The sequence below is a fragment of the Amphiura filiformis genome, chromosome 2 (genome assembly GCF_039555335.1).
Source record: "Amphiura filiformis chromosome 2, Afil_fr2py, whole genome shotgun sequence".
NCBI lineage: Eukaryota > Metazoa > Echinodermata > Ophiuroidea > Amphilepidida > Amphiuridae > Amphiura > Amphiura filiformis.
The window spans coordinates 25,609,302-25,630,899 of NC_092629.1; the positions used below are offsets into that span (position 1 = coordinate 25,609,302).

The 21,598-nt window shown below is 35.9% G+C and overlaps 1 protein-coding gene across 1 annotated transcript; it reads right to left on the reverse strand.

The window, feature by feature from the left end:
• Positions 1-1,603: 1,603 nt before the first annotated feature.
• Positions 1,604-21,588, reverse strand: LOC140139358 (uncharacterized). Its single transcript, XM_072161135.1, has 2 exons — positions 21,093-21,588; positions 1,604-1,713 (listed from the first exon to the last, which is right to left on the reverse strand). Exons 1-2 carry the CDS (start codon positions 21,586-21,588, stop codon positions 1,604-1,606), a joined length of 606 nt encoding a protein of 201 aa, XP_072017236.1.
• Between the last annotated feature and the right edge of the window lie 10 nt (positions 21,589-21,598).

The following is a 21,598-nucleotide window of genomic DNA, read 5'->3' on the forward strand; positions in this document are numbered from 1 at the left end:
TGTAGCTACTGCAATAAATCATTCAGTCAATTAGGGGCCAAGAATCGGCATGAAAAGCTTCATAAGGGAGAGAAATCCCATCAATGTAGCTACTGCAACAAATCATTCAGCGAATCGGGAAACAAGAAACGGCATGAAATGATTCATACGGGTGACAAACCTCATAAATGTAGCTATTGTAACAAATCATTCAGACATTTGGGAAATAAGAAGAATCATGAAAAGATTCATAAGGGAGAGAAACATCATAAATGTAGCTATTGCAACAAATCATTCAGCCAATCAGGAAACAAGAAAGAACATGAAATGACACATCAGGGTGAAAAACCTCATATATGTAGGTATTGTAGCAAGTCATTCAGTCATTTGGGAAACAAGAAAAAGCATGAAAAGATTCATAAAGGAGAGAAACCTCATAAATGTAGCTACTGCAACAAATCATTCAGCCAATTGGGAAACAAGAAACGGCATGAAATGATACATATAGGCGAGAAACCTCATAAATGTAGCTACTGCAACAAATCATTCAGTCAATTCAGATACAAGAAAGAACATGAAATGATTCACACGGGAGATAAACCTCATCAATGTAGCTATTGCAACAAATCATTCAACAAACTGGGAAACAAGAAACAACATGAAATGATTCACACGGGAGAGAAACCTCATCAATGTAGCTACTGCAATGAATCATTCATCACAAAACGTAACAAGAAGAGAACATGAAATCATTCATACGAGAGAGAAACCTCATCAATGTAGCTATTGCAATGAATCATTCGGCAAAATGGGACACAAGAAATTGCACGAAATGATTCACAGGGGAGAAAAACGTCATCAATGTGGCTACTGCAACAAATCATTCAGCAAAGTGAGAAACAAGAAACGTCATGAAAAGATTCATACGGGTGAGAAACCTCATAAATGTAGCTATTGCAACAAATCATTCATTCGAATGGAACACAAGAAACGGCATGAAAATATTCACAAGGCTGAGAAACCTCATTAATGTGTCTACTGCCTGCCACAAGGCAAATTCATAAAATATAGAGAAACCACTTTCTGGTTAACAATTGCTCTGTAAAATTTCAAACATCCGTAAAAACACGATTGTTAGGGAACAAACCAAAAGATCGACGACGTCATATAAACGTAACTAGTTTTGTTTCTCGGCTGACCCCCTCCCTCCCTGCTAGAAACGTAATCCTGAAATGTTGACAATTTTGGGTCGTATATTGGAAGGCACTAGCAGTCACCCGTTTTTCGCGTTTCGTAAATGATAAAGCGATGATTCTTTTTTTTGGCAATTAATATTAAAATGTGGTATTTATTTCAAATACCATGTTGGATTGAGATTCAAAAGACTAATATCTTTTGTACTGCTGTGAAGCATTATTATACGGTATTGTATGTAAATGAAATAATTATGATAATTTAGGCTGTTTGTAGTAATTTTTGGACTTTAATTACTAAGATTTATGATTAACATTGTAATAATGCAATTTGCAAATACATTTCACCCTCCCGAGTTTTTATCACGAAAAGATTATCAAATCCTTAATTTATGAAAGATTAATCACTCATTTTATTTAATTAATTTTAATCATTTTCTTCTTCGTTGTCCCCCTCGCCTAGGCTCCATCTGTTTAGCCTCCCTCTTTCCGCTCTCCCTCTCCTCTTTCCCTCTGGCACTTCTGCCACAAAACTTTGAAGCTGAAAACATGAAATGTATTGAAAACTAGATAGAATTATTAATAGTTTGTTATCAGTATGTTTGTCTTGGGTGTAGACTTAGACTGGCGAGTTATTATCTTATTAGATAACCAAATGCTTATTTCTCATAAAGTATAGGCCTAATAATAGTTATACCCATTGACTAAAACCGTAGTGAGGTTGAAATACAGGCTACAATTTAATTAGCTTTCTTCAAATAACGTATTAGATTAGCATAACATTTATATGGTTTTAAATTATGATAATAGAGCAAACGAATTTAATTATTTCTTGAACTTGGAAAAAACCCTAATTCAAGCTCTTCAGACTTGTTGTGAATCAGTCTTGCAAAGACTACAACCTACTTTTTGCAACGGATACTGTAGTTGCTACAGAGTCCCCAGCAAACACAAAAACGTTTTAAAAAAGTTATATTTTGGCTTTTGGTTTAGGTAAAAACGTTTTAATAAGATTAAAATGTCGGGTTATATAAAGGTCATGATAACGTATTAAAACGTTTTGTATGAAAACAAACTACAACAATATTTTTAAATGTTTTCACAAAATGTTATTGTAAACTATTTTTGCAAACATTTTTGGCAAATATTGTGTCAATACTTAAATAACATTATGTTAAAATATTTGAACCCAGCAAACACAGAAATGTTCTTTAAATGTTTTTTTTTTTTCAAAACCTTTTAATAAAAAATAAAAGTAGAATTATAAAAAGGTCATGAAAACGTTTTTAAAACGTTATTGAAAATATTTTGGGCAAACATTTTTCACAAAATATTTTTCAACCCCAAAATAACATTCTGTTTAGAATGTTTTGTATCAAGTTTTCAAGAATGTTTTTGGAATGTCATTAAAACGTTTTTATACCCTTTATATAACCCGACAATTGAACGTTTTCTGTGAAACATTTTTGTTTGCTGAGCAGTAGATTATCAAAAAATGTTTTTTTAAGGTTATGAAAACGTTTTATACTCATAACAGTACGACAGCAACTTCGTGACCTCTTTTGTTCGACAGAAAATTTATACGGGTTGGTGAACACGGGTTACGTAACACAATGTTGAAATTTTAGCCGGCAAACGCTTTTTATCAAAATAGCTCCAGAAATGGAAGACACGGGTCGTATATTGCATCATTCATGTACCCTGACCACAGATAAGACATCAAACATTTGTGTAAAGCAACAAATAACGTGTAAAAGTTGAATTAAATGGAAAAAAAGAAGCTTGAACATATCCAAAGTAGCTCGGAAAATGAGAAAAATTGCATGTCACGAACACAAAAATGTTCATATCATCAAGCAAGAAAAAGCGCCGGAATCAAAAATGGGTGTCATGTTATAGAATAACTTAAGTTAGCTTGCCTGAAAATTTCGTGAATTTTGGTTGGGGTATATTCGTAGTCGTATATTGAACATGTTGAAATGTTTATCTTTGTGCGTGACTACTGTCACGCCATATATTGTACGGCCGATGTTTTTCCTGCAAAGAAACTTTTATTGTCAATTGTCCATTGTTGGTTATTTAACTTGAAAATAATACTCCCAACGTTCAAACAATTTTAAAAGTCAGCATAAAGGTTTGTGTTACATTATTTGGACGGTGTTAATTCATTCCAGAAATAGAATACACGAGTGAGGCACTGAGTGGGAATAACATTGCTATATTGTCACCGAATTAATCATATCTCTGGTATGGCTTAGTGGTAAATACATGTATTTGGAAGTTCGATCTTGGTTCGAACCCCGCAAGCACCTCTCTTTGATTTTTGATTTGATTTTAACTCATATTTTTAAATCCTAATTTTCATATTTTTATTAAAGCCATAATATACGATTTCGGGCAAATTTGAAGTTTTGTTATTACAAAAATTATAACAATATTTATAATATTAGTAAATAACTGTCAGGAAGGTTTTCACGTTATATTTGAAGCAGAAGTAGCGAGATAAAAATGAAAGAAAACACCTAATATCTTGACCGCTTAACTGTGATGTTCTATGGGGGATTGGTCTAGACAACGAACTTGGCTGATTCCAATTATATTAGGTGTAATCCGAGGTGTAAGTTGAACATTGTGTAAAAATTACAAATATGCCAAAATATTAGGGTTGAAATTCGTGCATCTCGTGATTTGATATGCATAAAAGCTCATAAAATATGTTGCCGATATGGGAGGGGTCTAGTCCAATTAAAAAATCGTGAAAATCTGTGTTGACGTTCCTTTATTTGATAGGCCTAGGCCTATACCGGTATTCTTGAACTTTTAAAAATTACTTAAGTTTGACATGCTTTATTTGATTATATCATATTGAAAGCTATTGAACTTAAATGCATTTTTTTTAAAAGATATGAACTCGAATGTAGGATTAGGCTTAAACATGAACAAGAAATAAATCATGAAAAAAGTGGGCCTTCAAGCCGACATTCATTAGGCCTATATTATTAAAGACAAAAGGGAGAGGAAAAAGAAAAGAAAAACGAACTGAAAAATTCCACATCATCGATAAGATAACATAGGAATCGAACTCTCAACCTTCGGCACTGCACACCTTCGCTCTGTCCACTAAGCCATCGCAACTTGTTCGGGCAAAGGGTGTTCTTTTGCTATCTTATTTCTCGTTCAACGTGTTCAAGGATCTCACTCAACAACAATCTTTTCAAAACTGCTTGTACTTCAGTTAAATGAGATGATACTACCTTCTTTGACGACTACAATATTTTGTTACACAATAGAGTATTTTGCATTTATAAAATATATAACAATAGACGTTTTTAATTGCTATATTAATCAATATAACATGTATAATAGACAGCGCCGGCTGGGATCCATTTCGTGAAGCATCGTGATACTTGCAACGCGCGCTTCCGGCACGAGGACTCAAAGAACGCAACTTTTCAACCTACGACTAGGTTGTTCCACCGCTCATTTTCGCTGAAATTTTAATACAAGCTGTGGTTAATTAATGTTTATCACAACAGAAAAGCATTAGACCGGCGTTTCCTCAAAGCTGCAGATATAACCATTTTAGTGATCGTGACATGCATTTTCTCTCATTTTTAGGCTACTTCGCGCACCAAAAGCATTCATTTTTTCCACAATAATTCAACTTTTACACGTTATTCTTTGCCTTATACTCATGTTTCATATCTTATCTATGGGCTCAATATGGAAATGAAGGAGAAACGACTCGTGTATTCCATTTTTTGATGTTTTCTAAAAACCGTATTTGCCACCTGATTTTCAACATTGCGTTACGTAACAGCAGAGGTCACGCCGGTAAAAATTACCGGAAGTGAGCTAAGTTGCTGTCGTACTGTTAATATACCCTTTATTTAACCCGACATTTAAACGTTTTGTGTTTGCTGGGTCATGTTAAACATCAAGCGTGTGGATCGGATGCCAAATGAAACTATCTGCAACCTGACCAACACCACTCCACTGGTTGCCAGAGTCATCATCAACTCAAATTTCTCGGCCATATACTGCGTCTTGAAGATGGCGAGCCTGTGAAAGAATATGCGCTTTATATTCACCACATGGGAAGAGGAAACCGGGACGGCCGCGCACACTGTACTTACAGTATGTCCAGCACCTCCTGGGAGATACTGAAGGGATGCTGCAGCCAAATAAAATTGTTTCGCTTGCCCAAGATTGGAGAAAGATTGTAGTCGCCTGCTCCGCAGCCGACTGATGATGATGATAACTGTAGTTGTAAATAAAAAACCTTTTTAAAGGGTTAAGCAGCGCCAAGGATTTATCATTTAAATATTGGTCCAATGCACTTAAAACCCACCCATAATCATATACCAAAATCGCTGAAAAGGTACGGTACCCTAAAACCGTGGCACATCCCCGTATACCTCGAACCAGGAGACCCCTCCCCCCCACCCCCCCGTATATTTTGTATCGTGTATGATCATGAGAATAATTGAATATTTCCGATAACCTTGCTTTTCTTTGTGTTTATAACACTTTTTAATCAAACTTTCTTTACTCCCGTCCTCTATCAAAGTATAATCATGACATGACATGTACTGGCGGCACGATAAAATAACGTTTTCAACCTATTATGTTATGTTTCCATTTGTAAATTCATGTTTAATTGTGCTAGTGTGCGATGCGTAATTCTTCTTTCCCCTGTATATTGATATATACTGCGCCAATAAAGTATCCTTACACTTGAAAAAATAATCATAATTAGAAAACTAAACAATATTGGGGTAAGTTTGTTTTTCATTATATGCACTGTCTAATCCTGCACATTATGACACCACATTGAATCCAATGTGACCTCAAGAAGTAAAGTTTCAAGCAATTGAATAGACGAAGGTCCAGTTTTAAAAGTGACAAACTGGCCTATACAAGGCGCAAAAAGATTCCAACAAGCCGCAACAAAGAGACAACACAGTTTCCTCAATGAAGCGTTATTTAAAGCAGTTTTTATTTAAGTTTTTACTTCTCTGTACTTTTCATAACTTTCATTTTATTTTTCAGTTCTTTTGTTTCAGTTTTCTTTTGTTCCTTTTGTTTTAAATTAAAGCTAAACGGAGTAAACGCATAAATCAGCCATTCACCACTCTCAAACCAGATGTCTAGTCTGTGGAGTTTTGAATAGGCCAGTTTGTCACTTTTAAAACTGGACCTTCGTCTAATCAAATGCTTGTAACTTTGCTTCTTGAAGTCACATTGGATTCAATGTGGTGTTATAATGTGCAGGATAAGGTAGTGCATCTATTAAAAAAAATAAATTTACCCCAATATTGTTCAGTTTGGAAATTGTGATTATTTTTCCAAGTGTAAGGATACTTTATTGGCGCAGTATATTAAGAATACGATTAAGCATCATTAATTTGATCTCGTGCGCTAGTTTGTACTGTTTGAATGTTTCCATGTTCCAGTGTATGATGCGTAGGCCTCTTCCCTTGTTTGCATTATTATATTAGGCCGGCGGGTAAGCATCATTAATTGATCTCGTACACTGGTATGTAATGTGTTGTATGTACTGTTTACCCCGCATGACTGCTCATATCCATAAGTACCAGACTTGAGTCCTGTTTATCAGGGACAGTCTGTGTTTTTGACCCCATCGTCTCCATCAAACTACAATCATGAGCCCCGTCATGAGCACCCCTATACATCAATCATCCGAAGATTGAAGAATGCTTTGCCAATCGATATCCAAGGCATTTGTTTGCTAGGTCTAATTCATTGACAACATTTTATGCAGAACAAGTTTATTTGGCGCTCAATCGCTATTCATGACCACATGAATGTCAACTCCAATTCGTTTATTCACTGAATACTGTGTGAACTACATCTAGGCAGGTCCAATATTTTTGTGTCAGTTCCTGCAGAACTGACACCTTTAGTACAGGTTTGACGATCACGTGACAAATCGAATCTGTGACGTCAATATTAATATCGATATCAATTTAAGGCTGTTCTAGTTCAATTACATACCCATTGGCATTTTGGCTGTTCCATTTAATTTACATACTCAACATTTCCCTGTGCACTTAGTCCATGAATTGTTCCTGGTTTGCATTGTCGTATAGAGTTATATTTTTGTACACAACAGGGATGTTACTATTGTTTTAACTAAATGAAGCATACTTTTGCTTTTATCTTTCTTTGTCCTTTATTAATTATAAATTAGGTGATTTAATTAATATAATTCTTTGTTTCAGCGACCCAGGGGTAATCAGACAACAAAAACATAGGTCAAAATCCTTCCATTTCTGTGAAAATTGAACAAAAAGTACCCAAATCCCTACATTTTATATCTCCCTGTGTTATAGACAAATTGTATACGTCACATTTAAAATCATTTAAAATGGACTTATAAATTGCCTTATGCTATAATGGGGTCTTATACATTTGTATTGTGTGAACTTTGTTTTTAAATGCCTTTGGCTTCCAGGTTAGTTTTTCGGAGCTGGTGAGGTGTATCTGGGTGTAACTTGATAGGGTGGTGGTAAGTGGCTGCCCTAAGACTTGATGCATTTTTTGGCGCAACATATGCAAATTAAGTAGCTAATTTGCATATTTAACTTAAAAATAGTTTTTTGGGTTTTTTTTGCCATTTCAATCAGTCTTTATTTTATTTCATTCAAAATACAACAATACAATAACAGCAAAACAACACATTTGAAGAACTGGTGAAGCGTATAGGGATATAACTTGATGAGGAAGCGACAGTTTCGCGGAGCTTGTGAGGTGTATTGGGGTATAACTTGGTAGGGTGGTGGTAAGTGGCTGCCCTAAGACTTGATGCAATTTTTGGCGCAAATTAGGTAACTAATTTGCATATTTAACTTAAAAATTGTTTTTGGGTGTTGTTTTTTTGTCATTTCGAAGAACTGGTGAGGTGTATAGGGATGTAACTTGATGAGGTTGTGGTAAGCGGCAGTCGTAAGATCCGATGCAATTTTTGTCGCAAGATATGCAAATTAGTCACCACATTTGCCTGTTTGGTTTATTTGTCGAATTGTTTTTGGCCATTTTTCGGAACCATCTTTAACATTACATTCAAATAATAATTACATTGTAAATTGGAACTGACACCAATTTTTTTCAGGAATATCTTGTTTATCGTAGTGTGGACCTGCCTGTCGTCTATCACACGGTAGAGGATAGGCAAAATAAAAATTCCTATCGTTTATTCTCTAAATAGTAATCTGGTATTTGCTCAGTAGCAGTAGCATAGCCAGCCGGCGGGTGGGGGCGCAGAGTGCCCCCTGACAAAAAATGAAAGAAAAAAGTGCCCCTCTGACAAAAAATGAAAGAGAAAATCTGGAGGGCAAAGGAAGAGAAATGGGGCAAGGAGCCCCTTTTCCACCAAAATTCAACCCGATCATGGGCCAAAATAGTGTAAAATACAAAATGTTGGCGCGGTGCGCGCACAATTATCACATTAAATCCCTTTTCATCCTGAGCATGGGCGAAAATAGTGTGACTAAAAATACAAAATTGTTGCGCGCTAGCGCGCACATCATCCAAATTTAGCCTTTTTGGAATCTCAAAGACATGTGCAGTCTCTCTAAAAAACAAAACCGGTATATGTAATTTGTATGATGCAAGTGCAATTTTTTGTTCGTTTGTGCCTCCGAAATTTTATTTTGCCCCCCCCCCATGAAAGCTAGCTACGCCTCTGGTCAGTAGGCTAGACTTACTCCATATCCTCGGGCTTTCTCTAGATTATGCATTTTTCTATTAGTTGAATCATTAATACACACTGGGGGGGGCGGTCCAAACTAATAACGGGTCCCTGTTGCCCATGGCCACCAGTTCATAATCTTATGAATAGGGCTACACAAAAGCTCAATCATAGATAAAAAGAAATTAAGAAAGTACTATATGAAATAAATGAGTAAGGGAAAAATAAATTTAAAAAAAGTAGGCCTAGTAGCGGCAAAGAAAATGAGAAGGTGCATCTTCTGTGCTACATTAAATAGGTCCGCCTAAAATATCAATTTTATTTTAAGGGGTGGGGTATGAACGTTTGGACAGTATTTATTGTGGGACATTAGAGCACATCAGACATATCGAATTGCATTCTGAATACGAAGAGTGTCCTTCTGATCTCAAATAATTTTGTAATACACATTTTATGGCAAATGATTAAAAATTGATATTTTTGATATTTTACAGTACTCGAAGTAAACTTTATAAATCTGATGATTTATACTTAAAGTGTATGTAGGTGCGATGAAAACCCGACGATCAATTGAAAATTTAGACCTTTCGTATTAAAGATATGGATTTTTTACAAAAAACACCAAAAAAAAAAATAGGTCTTTTTTGGAAAAAATCCATATCTTCAATATGAAAGGTCAAAATTTCAATTGATCGTCGGCTTTTCCTCCCAGCTACATACACTTGAAGAATATGTCATTAGATTTATAAAATTTACTTCGAGGACTGTTATATATCAAAAATGTGAAAAATATCAAATTTTAATAATTTGTCATAAAATTTGTATTATATCGTGAATTTCAAATATTCAAAATTATTTGATATCAGAAGGACATTCTTCGTATTCAGAATGCATTATTTGATATGTCTGATGTGCTCTCATGTCCCACAAAAAATACTGTCGAAACGCTCAAAACGCTCATTCCAGATAAGGCTAGATCGATTTTGTTTGAAATGACTTGGGTAAATATTGGCAGAGAATATGAGAATGAGAATAGGCAAGTCAAATATGAGGTTCTGCTATGTCATTTGGTAAATCGATCGATCACCGTCCGCCATATCTACGGAGTGGTCATACGTGGCTGTAACTGAGCGCAACCGCGATAAAAATATATTGTGCAGAATAACATATATTTTACAAAGTAACATCTTTGACGGGGATATTACGTCGAAAGAAAGTCAGGTAATTTCGGTCTTTGTTTACAGAGGTGACTGTCGATTCCCGAGTGTCATACAGACGAATGCCTATAGTTACAAATCCAGGGGTTACAAAAGCATCGCTCATATTGATTACTGCCAACTCCACTCGATCAATTTAGCCTATTTTTAGTTTTTGACGTGAACTAATAAGCTCGGACCAGGAAACACGGACTTGGTGGTCTTCCATTCTGTCGAAGGTGAGCGACTTCTATAAAGCTTTCCGTTCTTCTGTCCACTAATTACATTCTAGTCTTAGTATCGGCAGGACGATCAGTATCATCAGTGAAAGAGGTGGCTTTTATGAGACATTTTACTTAAAAAGGTGAGTTTGTAGTACTGTGTGAATGTTGTTTTAATTCCGCTAGTACTTATAACGTGACAAGATTGTAGGTTCGTTTCCTTCCCTATAAGGGGGCTGGCATTTTCTTCGGAAGGGGGTCCCAAAAATACAGGGGGGTCATAGAATTTTCAAACCAAAAATAGGGGGGTTATAATTTTTTAACACCCAAAATAGGGGGGTTATAGAATTATTCATGGCTGGTGACTCAAAATTTTCGCGCGCTGCGCGCGCATTCTTTAACTTCACAATCGAAATCTGCGTACAATCTATGCGTCTTCTTTACACTTACGATAAAAATTTTAACGCGCTCCCTGCACTTTCTTCACTCGTTATGACGCATTCTGCGCCTTAGTTCCGGCAATGAATAATTGGTCTTGAGTCTTTTGTAGATGGAAGGGGGTTATAAAAATGTTCGACCCAAGATAGGGGGGTCGTAAAAAAAATTGCCCGCGATGGGGGGGTCATAAAAAATTGACTCCGGTCACCGACATATTTGGGACCTCCCTTCCGAAGAAAATGCCAGCCCCCTAAGGAAGGTTGGACAGTCCCCGAAAAGAAGAATGACACATCAAACACAAAATATCAGGTTATGTAGGCCTATTTACTATAGGCTCTATAGGGGGGAGTTCGTGTATATAACTGTTTTAAAGTCTTACCGTGCATTTTTATGTTATACTAGTATATGCCAAGATCTTCAGAAAAAATAATTCAGTCCAAGGAAAATTTCAAGATGGCGTCCAAAATGGCCGCCAAATAGGGGGTTTCCATTAAAATACACTATAGCTAAATATAAATGACTAAGTTAATGATACAAAAATATCAATGAAATGAATGTTTCTACTTAACAGGAATAAATATGTGCACATTTTGTTTCTTTTGCATCTTTCCAATTCAAGATGGCGTCCAAAATGGCCACCAGAATAGGCTATTTCTATTGAAATCCACTAAAATAACATAATGCACCAATAGATCACTAATATGCCTTAAATAAATTATTTATTTTGATTCCTTTTAGGTTTATTTATATAGTATACATGTAACAAACAACGTTTTAACACGACTTGTTGGCATACATTATGGTTCGAGGTACAAAATTATCATTATAATACTTCATATTAGCTAAAAATAGCTCAGTGCATTTTACGAGCAGTTCCAAGTTTGATGGTTTGGGAATCACCCATATACTGTAAGTAGAGCTGCCGAAATTGGACAAAAGTGCTCTTACTAGATTATCTATATAGTAATGCAATCTTCATATAGATCCAATGCGTACATATGTATTTCTGTTAATTAGAAACATTCATTTCATTGATATTTTTGTATCATTAAGTCATTTCTATGTAGCTATAGTGTAATGGAAAACTACTATTTTGCGGTAATTTTGGACGCCACCTTGAAAATTTGCTTGGTCTGAATTTCTTACCCAAACTTTTTCTGTTGGTCATGAGGCCAATGGTGCTCCAATTGTATTGGCTGTGGACGGCGAGATGTAAATTGGGTGATGATATCACAGCTCATTAAAGTTTGTCACTCAGTCTGTGGAAACTTGTTGTAATAAGTGGCATGGATATGTTGGTGTAGAGAGTCAGGTTCGTAGAAACTGGTAATTACCAGACGTGCAGACGTCTTGTAATTACCAGTTCCTACGAACCTGGAGTGGTTAATCAGATTGTAATTAATCTTCATGCAGGTAATAAGTTGTGAAGTGCCACGGGAGTCAGAAGGGGAAAGCAAATTCTGGTTTGAAAAGATGAGAGGGGGTCAAAAGTTTTTTATACAAGAACAATAAAATTTTCCATCCACTCCGCCAAGGTATTTCTGAACATTACCTAATATTTGTTTTTCTGATATTCCTTTTCAGACAACATGATTAGACCTAAGCAACAATGGGATGTACTACCACATCCAATCTGCAAGTATTGCAAGAGAAGATTTATCGAGAATATTCCTCGTTATAAATCACATCTTCGCAACCATGAGTTAAGTATTAAACCGTACTGGTACAACAATCCAAGTATAAAACCAAAAGCTGGTTGCGTCAAGCTACAAATCAACAGGATGCGAAAGAGGAGAAGTGAAGATAGCGATGCACCACAGAGGAATTCGTGTCATCAGAACTCAAACGAGCATAACGTGTATACGGATACCCGTGATTGTGACAAGAAGTCTAACTTCACATCAAACAAGTGCTTGGATGAACTTGCACATACGAGAGAGAAACCTCATGTATGTAGATACTGCAACAAATCATTCAGCCAATTAGGACACAAGACAGAACATGAAAAAATTCATACAGGAGAGAAAGCTCATAAATGTGTGTACTGTATTAAATCTTTCATCACAAACCGCGCAAAGAAGGTACACGAAATGATACATACAGGAGAGAAACCTCATAAATGTGGATACTGCAACAAATCATTCGCGAGAGTGGCACAAAAGAAACAACATGAAATGAAAAAAAAAAAAAAAAAACCTCATAAATGTAGCTACTGCAACAAATCATTCAGCAAATTGGGTAACATGAAGAGACATGAAATAATTCATACAGGAGAAAAACCTTACGAATGTAGCTACTGCATTAAAACTTTCACCGAAAAACATAAAAAGAATTTACATGAAATGATACATACAGGAGAGAAACCTCATAAATGTAATTACTGCATTAAATCTTTCGCCACAAAATGCGCAAAGAAGTTACATGAACTGAAACACACAGGGGAAACCCATTATAAGTGTAGCTATTGCACAAAATCATTCAGTCACTTGGGAAACAAGAAACGACATGAAATGATACATACGGAAGAAAAACCTCATCAATGTAGCTACTGCAATAAATCATTCAGCATATTGGGAAGCAAGAAACAACATGAAAAGATTCATACGGGAGAGAAACATCAATGTAGCTACTGCAAGAAATCATTCAGCCAATTGGGATACAAGAAACGGCATGAACTGATTCATACTGGCGAGAAACCTCATAAATGTAGCTACTGCAGTAAATCGTTTATCACAAAATTGGGAAAGAAGCGGCATGAAATGATTCATACAGGAGAGAAGCCTCATCAATGTAGCTTCTGCAATAAATCATTCAGACTATTTGCACACAAGAAAGAACATGAAATGATTCATAAGGGTGAGAAACCTCATAAATGTAGCTATTGTAAGGAGTCATTCAGTCATTTGAGAAACAAGAAACAGCATGAAATGATTCATACAGGAGAAAAACCTCACAAATGTAACTATTGCAACAAGTCATTCAGTCAATTGGGACGTAAGAAAGAACATGAAATGACTCATACAGGAGAGAAACCTCACAAATGTAACTATTGCAAGAAGTCATTCAGTCAGTTGGGAGTCAAGAATCACCATGAAAAGATTCACAAGGGTGAGAAACCTCATACGTGTAGCTACTGCAATAAATCTTTCATCACAAAACGTGAAAAGAAGACACATGAAATGATACACACAGGAGAGAAACCTCATAAATGTAGCTACTGCAATAAATCTTACATCACAAAACAGGGAAAGAAATTACATGAAATGATTCATACTGGTGAAAAACCTCATACATGTAGATACTGCAACAAGTCATTCAGTCAATCAGGACACAAGACAGAACATGAAAAGATTCATACAGGAGAGAAAGCTCATAAATGTAGTTACTGTATTAAATCTTTCATCACAAACAGCGCAAAGAAGTCACACGAAATGATACATACAGGAGAGAAACCTCATAAATGTGGATACTGCAACAAATCATTCGGGACAGTGGTACAAAAGAAACAGCATGAGAAGATTCATACAGGAGAAAAACCTCATAAATGTAGCTACTGCAACAAATTATTCAATCAATTGAGTAACATGAAGAGACATGAAATAATTCATACAGGAGAAAAACCTTACGAATGTAGCTACTGCAATCAAACTTTCATCGAAAAAAACGCGGCAAGAAATTGCATGAAATGATTCATACGGGAGAGAAACCTCATAAATGTAGCTATTGCAACAAATCATTCAGCCAATTGAGATACAAGAAATTGCATGAAAAGATTCATACGGGAGAGAAACCTCATAAATGTACCTACTGCAAGAAATCTTTCATCACAAACCGCGAAAAGATGTCACACGAAATAACACATGCAGGAGAGAAACCTCATCAATGTTAGCTATAGGAACAAGTCATTCCGTGCATTATGTTTTACGAACTACCTTTCATAGCCATATTTTCTGAAATATGCACACTAAACAATAGATTATCCGATTTTTATATAATATGGCGCTGGAGCCTCGGAGGGGGGAGTAATTACTAGAAATACTGCCAGGGGGTGGCACTAAATTCACGGTTTTTGTTTTAGCCACGCAAACCTATGGCAAATTTGGTTGGCTTTCTGTCAACAAATTGAGGCAAGTTATCGATCGGTTATGAATAATTCACACCAACTCTTATTCAGCCCATGTGATTGAGGTCACCACACAAAGGTGTCGTAAGTTTAGCGAATCGTACTTGTTGAAGAGAGCGTAAAAGCGCCCTCTTTCGCGGTCACAATGAACGGAAATGGGGTCAACTACTATGATCCCATCAGGCAGCAGTGAATTGTTTTCAAAGAAAGTCTTCTAATTTGATAAGGGAATGACTTTTTCTTATAATAATGTCGAAATTAGGATTTAATATCAACAATACGAAGGAAATAAGTGACATGCATGACATGTAAGCAAATACAAGTTTATTTGGGAATAAAAAACCTTGTCACCTGACCTGACGTTGTATCGTGGCGCCATTTTGTGTGGTTGTTCGTACATGTGTTCTCGAGTGTAAATGATTATCAATCTACACTAAGGCTGAGTTCACATAGAAGTATACGGTATACGGTATTCGCTATACGAAATACGCTCATTCGATCAGGCTGAGTTCATATAGGAGTATACTATGTGAACTCAGCCTGATCGAATGAGCGTATTTCGTATAGCGAATAGCGAGTATGTCAGTTTACCCATTTTCTTCGTCTTATCAAATGCTTGTAACTTTACTTCTTGAGGTCACATTGCATTCAATGAGGTGTCATAATGTGCAGAATTAGACAGTGCATCTATTTAAAAAATGAATTTGCCCACATATGGTTTAGGTTTTTAAAATTTGGACGGTATACGCTGCACTAAAATCGAACACGCGCGATTCCCACTATACTATACTATACGCAGGTATACGGCCTTTTCGAATAGCTCTTATGTGACCCGGTACTATGAAATTACCTTGCTCGATTTAATCTATACGCGTGCACCTGCAAAACGTGCATCGTATACCCGAATAGTATACTTCTATGCGATCGTAGCCTTATGTGACCCGGTACTATGAAATTGCCTTGCTCGATTGAACTATATACGCGTGCACCTGTAAAACGTGCACCGTATACCCGAATAGTATACTTCTATGTGAACGCAGCCTAATACAGACTTATTGGCGATAGCCTGCCAGCATGATTATTGTTTTTTAAAGTATATATATAAAAGCACCATATACTACTGACATTTCATTTCTATAGAGCCACAATGATCTAAAAATATGATCTTTATTCATCACGTCCATTGGCTCATTTTCTTACGTAGGAACATAGGAATTTCATGACATCGATGATGTGAAACCAGCCTATTCAACCATAGACCTCAGAAAGGGATTACGATAATAGGCTCACTCGACCGTCAAGCCGCCTACGTGTGTGCGCTCTCAGTAATCAATTGGGTCCAAACAATGGATTTGAACCGATGTCCTTCGCCGTAATCATGGCGTAGTGCAGTCCATTCAATCAAATGTTGTCATCAACCTATTTGATAGTAGTGCGTTTTTGTTATGTGTGTGAGACGAACTGTCGCGGTAGATTGCAATCATTTATTGAATGCATTTGAGAAGTCCGCCATAGTTTACGGTATGATACGTCATATGCACAACCTCTATTTTAACACCCTTGATTTTATGCTATTTTAGACTGTGTACGAATCTCTAATGAACATTAATAAATAAATTTCGGATTCCGTGTAACCTATGCAGTTTCAAAAATACTTTGATGGGGATGGTCAAAACATTTGTTGGTTATATACTAACAACAAAGTTTGGCCAAATTAATACACAGTATAACGAAAATCATGTTAAAATCATGTTTTTTAGGCTTATGTAGGTGGACATGAAGAATTGCATATAGGCCTAATAGGCCTATTGCACAACAAAGTTAAATCATGACAATTCCGTGATAGATCTTTTTATTACATGACTGGTGATGGTCACAAAATGTATGGCTTTAACGATACTGTATAATAGCTTATAATTGTATGCAGAAATAATTTAAAATGTACGTTCGGCACGTTAGCTCACTTTCCCGCTCACTTTACACATGGCCTACCCTGTCTGGTGACATGGAATGCCGAAACCACTGTGTCCCTGAATCAAACGTCAATTATCAACACGTGTTCGTGAAATTGCGTGAAATTACGTTTTTCAACATTATAACATTCACAGCTCGTTTTACAGAGTTGAGTGTAATCATGGGCGTTGGGTATACTCGATTATTAAATTGTATTAATTAAAATATGTTTTCAATGCGGATAAACCATGTTTGCGACCGCCCTATCTGTATTAATTCAAAAATATTTGACAAGAATTCTCTCACGCAGTCAGGGTGCTCCGCAGTTTAGCTTTCATTTCAGCTATGCACTTTCTAGATGCTATAAAGTCATGTAAACTTCAAAGATTATATGCAATAAATTGGGAAAAAATACATTTATTTTATAAAGATATGATATACACTACAAAAAGTTGATTATTCAACTTATTTAACCCAACATAGATTATTATTGTACGATACGAGACGTCATCATACTCCCGAGTCAAGCTCTACCTGTCCGAAATATTAACGCCCCCAAGCAAGGTCACAAAGTCATTTTAATAACAATACGCTATTAACATAAGAATAGGGATACATGCAAATGATCAAGTGCCACATCCTGATTTATTAATCCATGATACTGCTTTCACCAACTAATAAATTGGTTTGTTCGATACCATCAAAAAGCACGAATATGCATTCTGTGGTGTCAAAATCATGGTATTGGTATTTTTTCAGGCGCAAAATGTGCATCATAAATTTAAAAGTCCAAGGAGAATAATCTACTTATTAAAATGTTCAAAATATTGCTATAATACAGGGTGAGTCAAAAAAAGTGCAATAGAGAAAAGAATCCATTTCTATTTAAGAACCGAGTTGAATCTTGTATGTTTTAAAACATTTTATATATGATATATCCATCAGTGACCTTGTGTGAAAAAAATCAAGGAATTAGGATTTACCGTTTTGTTTTTATGACACATTTGATTGCGATACCCAATTTTAATGTTTGTCCAAGAGACATCTAAAATTTGAATATCAGCCCACTACTGTCTATGGTGTAAGGTAGATTTGGAACAACTGCCATTTTCTTAACCTCATTGGCATTGAAATAAAAAGGAGCACCCAAAGTGTTATTGCCCTTGGTCTAGTTTAAGGAAAAGAAACATTATTTGTTGTTATTTTCATTTTACCTTTACTTTAAAGATGTTTATTCTCTATCAAAAATATACACATTTGTAGGCGGGTTTTTCAAATGTCGAAATGAAATGCGCGCAAATTGAAATGGAGTGAATTACAAAATATCCAGTAAGTTGGACATATTGGGATTTAAAAAAACTCGAGTTGGAGTCCAGTGAGGTATGAAGGTAATGTTAGAAAGTTTGTTTGAACAGAAAAAAGAAATTAAAATAACGCAAAAATCAACTTTTTAAAAAGTTAAAGTCAGTTTCAGAGCTGGTGCCTTTACCGTGCATTGTGTGCTCTCATTCAAAATACATGGTACCAGCAAAAGGACTCATAAAAATTAAACGGTAGTCCTGATTGACTTCATATTTTCACAGAAGGTGACTATTAAGTGTGGCATTTATATAATTTTTCAATAATGGGAAAGTTCAACTTGACTCTTCCATAAGGCCAAAAAAAAAAGTTGTTTGTTTGTCCTCCACCGCCCGCTCCTCAGATGAAGGCCTGACCAATTTTTTTTTTTTTTTCAATTTTTTTTTTTTTAAATAAAAATAAGTAAAGTTCAATTTTTTTTCCAGATTTGGAGTATTTCTGGACCTATCTAGAGCTAATGCTAAGATCTTTCATGGTTGAAAATAAAAAAAGGCCACCAAATCATTAAAAGACTATGACATGAACACAAATTATAACTTAAACTGCATAAAAAGAAACAAAATGTTGGTTTTTTTTAAAGTCACCGCAGCATTTAGCTCTAGCAAGGTCCAGAAATACGCCAAATCCGAAAAAAAAAATTAAAAAAACAATACCCGTACCATCCATACATGTGAATACCCCCCCCCCCCCCGGCGCTGATCACCTCATAAAGGGGTTAATACAAATCAATACTTACTCCCTATTCCAGAAAAATATAGCACTAATTTTTGGGGATTAAAAAAATATTAAGTAATGCCAACTTCTGAATTCAAGTTCAGAGTTATTCCAATTTGGTACTTTGTTACTTAATTCACGTAATTGGATCATTTTCTGCACAATTAGTAGTATTCAAATATTTATTTTTGTAATCAGTGCAAAATTTTGTATACTATAGCACACCTCTAGAAAGTTATGCTAACTTAGTTTCATTTTCTTAGTCGTAACAACTCAATAAAGTAAGTGCAAATGAGTGCGACCAACATAATGATATCGAGTCAGCGTTACTCAAAATTGTACGCGTTGGCATTACTCGGAAAGTTGACGCAACGACTTGCATCAACTTACTGAGTAATGTCAACGAACAAGTTCTATGAGTGCAGGATTGAGCTATGTTTCATTTGGCAGAACTTGATAATATTATTTTAATCCTAAAAAATTAGTGGTGTATTTTTCTGGAAAAGGGAGGGATTTTTCTACAGAACTCCACCGGGATCAAAGCCAAAGTATCTTTTTATTATTTTATTTTTATCATGACTAAGTGTACATCGGAAATACTTATCCAACTGCATTCATAACAATACTCATTTCAAATAAAGTCTTGAATATACATTGATAAATAATACAAAATAATAATATTTATTTTATTTTATTTATTTAATAATTTATTCATTCATTTAACACATTTTAGATTTAAAAAAAACTTTATAGATAATACACTTTAACATCATGCATATTGTTTGCTTGTGGGTTGCTTTTGGGGGGGGGGGTATTTATTTACTTAAAGAACTTCTTTACCATTTTCCGGGAAATTTCAGTGACGATCTCTTCATTCATACATACACGCTATGTAACAGCGCGTGTGATTGGTCAAGAGCCGGGCATAAACAGCGTTTGCCCGGTGTCCCGGATGTGAGATCGCCGGGTTGGAAATATGAAGGAAAATCATAGTTTTAACTATGTTACAACCGTTTAGTCATGAAAATATATGAATGAACCCCTATAATTTCAGCAAATATACGTCCGTTTTTCACGTCCATTTTGGAAATGGACTCGCGTCTGCTTGCCGCATGGAATTGGTTACTTGTGACTACATGTATACGTCCATTTGTCTAATTTTCACGTCCATTCGGCCGTTTTGTCGTCCGCTTTAAAACGAACAGCGTCCATTCGCCACGTCCATTTGACCATAAATGAAATCTCTCATACCTTAAATAAACAAACCGAGGAGCAAACCTTGTAATACAGGGTGTCCCATAAAAAGGTTACATGTAGAAAATGAACCGTGTTAAGCGATGGTACAACAAAACAATGTCATTTTTTCAGGTATTATTTATTCATCCTTCTTGTCATTCTTTTTTAGTTTCAACTCCGTATCTTAAAAGCAACTTAACTTATGAGGGCAAGATGACAGGGGTGTCAAGTGACCAATCATCAAAATATCGTACAAAGAAAGTTGAACACAAGCACATCTTGTAGCGTATGTTTTCATATTTTTCTTATTACTTTTATTTTTCTCTTATTTTTATTTCCATGGTTGACAAGCTTATTGCACTAAAGAACCATATTTATTGACAAATGAAATATTGCACATTTTAGAGCTTCTTGACTCTTGGTGTTAAAAAAGTAAGGTCATTAGAGAGGGACAGTTTTTGGATGAAGACATTTCTGCCATGAACATAATGAAAGTAATAAAAATTTGCATTTAGGCTTTGTTAATTGGGTTTAGTTGAGTTGAAATCGCTTCTGTGTTATGTACTGTAAGAATGTTGTCCATTTTCTAACTGAACTCTCGAAATAAAACTAAACAAGTCAAATTATCTGTTCAATAAAATAATATACCACGTCTGCTATGCTATGCCTGGACCTATTCAAATGACCCGCCAAATGCACTGTGCGCCGTGTGCGGGCAGTGAACCTCGTGTTGCATTATGTCACGTATTCTGGAAGATGTTCATTTGGATAGTTCAATGTTCAATTGTAGCTAAGTTCTATAAAGCATATCCATGTACAAAGTACTCACATTTTATGGTGACTCGACGTTTCGAAACCTTCTTGTCTGGTTTCCTAATCATGAGTGATGACTTGATCCAGCAACACTGGTGGTGTTTCTAGAAGATGTAGTGTTTCTAGAATTGTTCTGGATCAAATGGTCATAACTGTGACTGAGGTTGAATGCTGCGCCCCCTTGGTTGTTCATTGCTTTGTCTTCCCTGCGACGAATCCATATGGATTCCCTTATCCATCTGGGATATCTTTCATCTTCTCGGTGGAGGAGCTTTGCTCCCTCCCAGTCTATAACGTGGTTTGTTGCGGCGACATGGTCTGATATGGCCGATTTGTGTTGGTCTGATATTGAAGAGAGTCTATTTGCTCTGGTTTGGATTTTATTGATGATTTTGTCCGCTTCCTTCCTATGTTCTTTGATACGTGTGCTGAGGAGTCTTCCAGTTTCGCCCACATAGACAAAGTCACAGTTGTTACAGCCTATTTCGTATACGCAGCCCGTGGTCTCTGTGGGTTCGCGTTTGTCTTTTGGATGCACAAGTGATTTTCTTAGTGTGCTGTGAGGTTTGAAGGCGGTGGCGATGTTATGTTTCTTGAAGACACGATGGAGTTTTTCTGAAGTTCCTTGCACATATGGAAGTACTACCATGCCTTTTTAC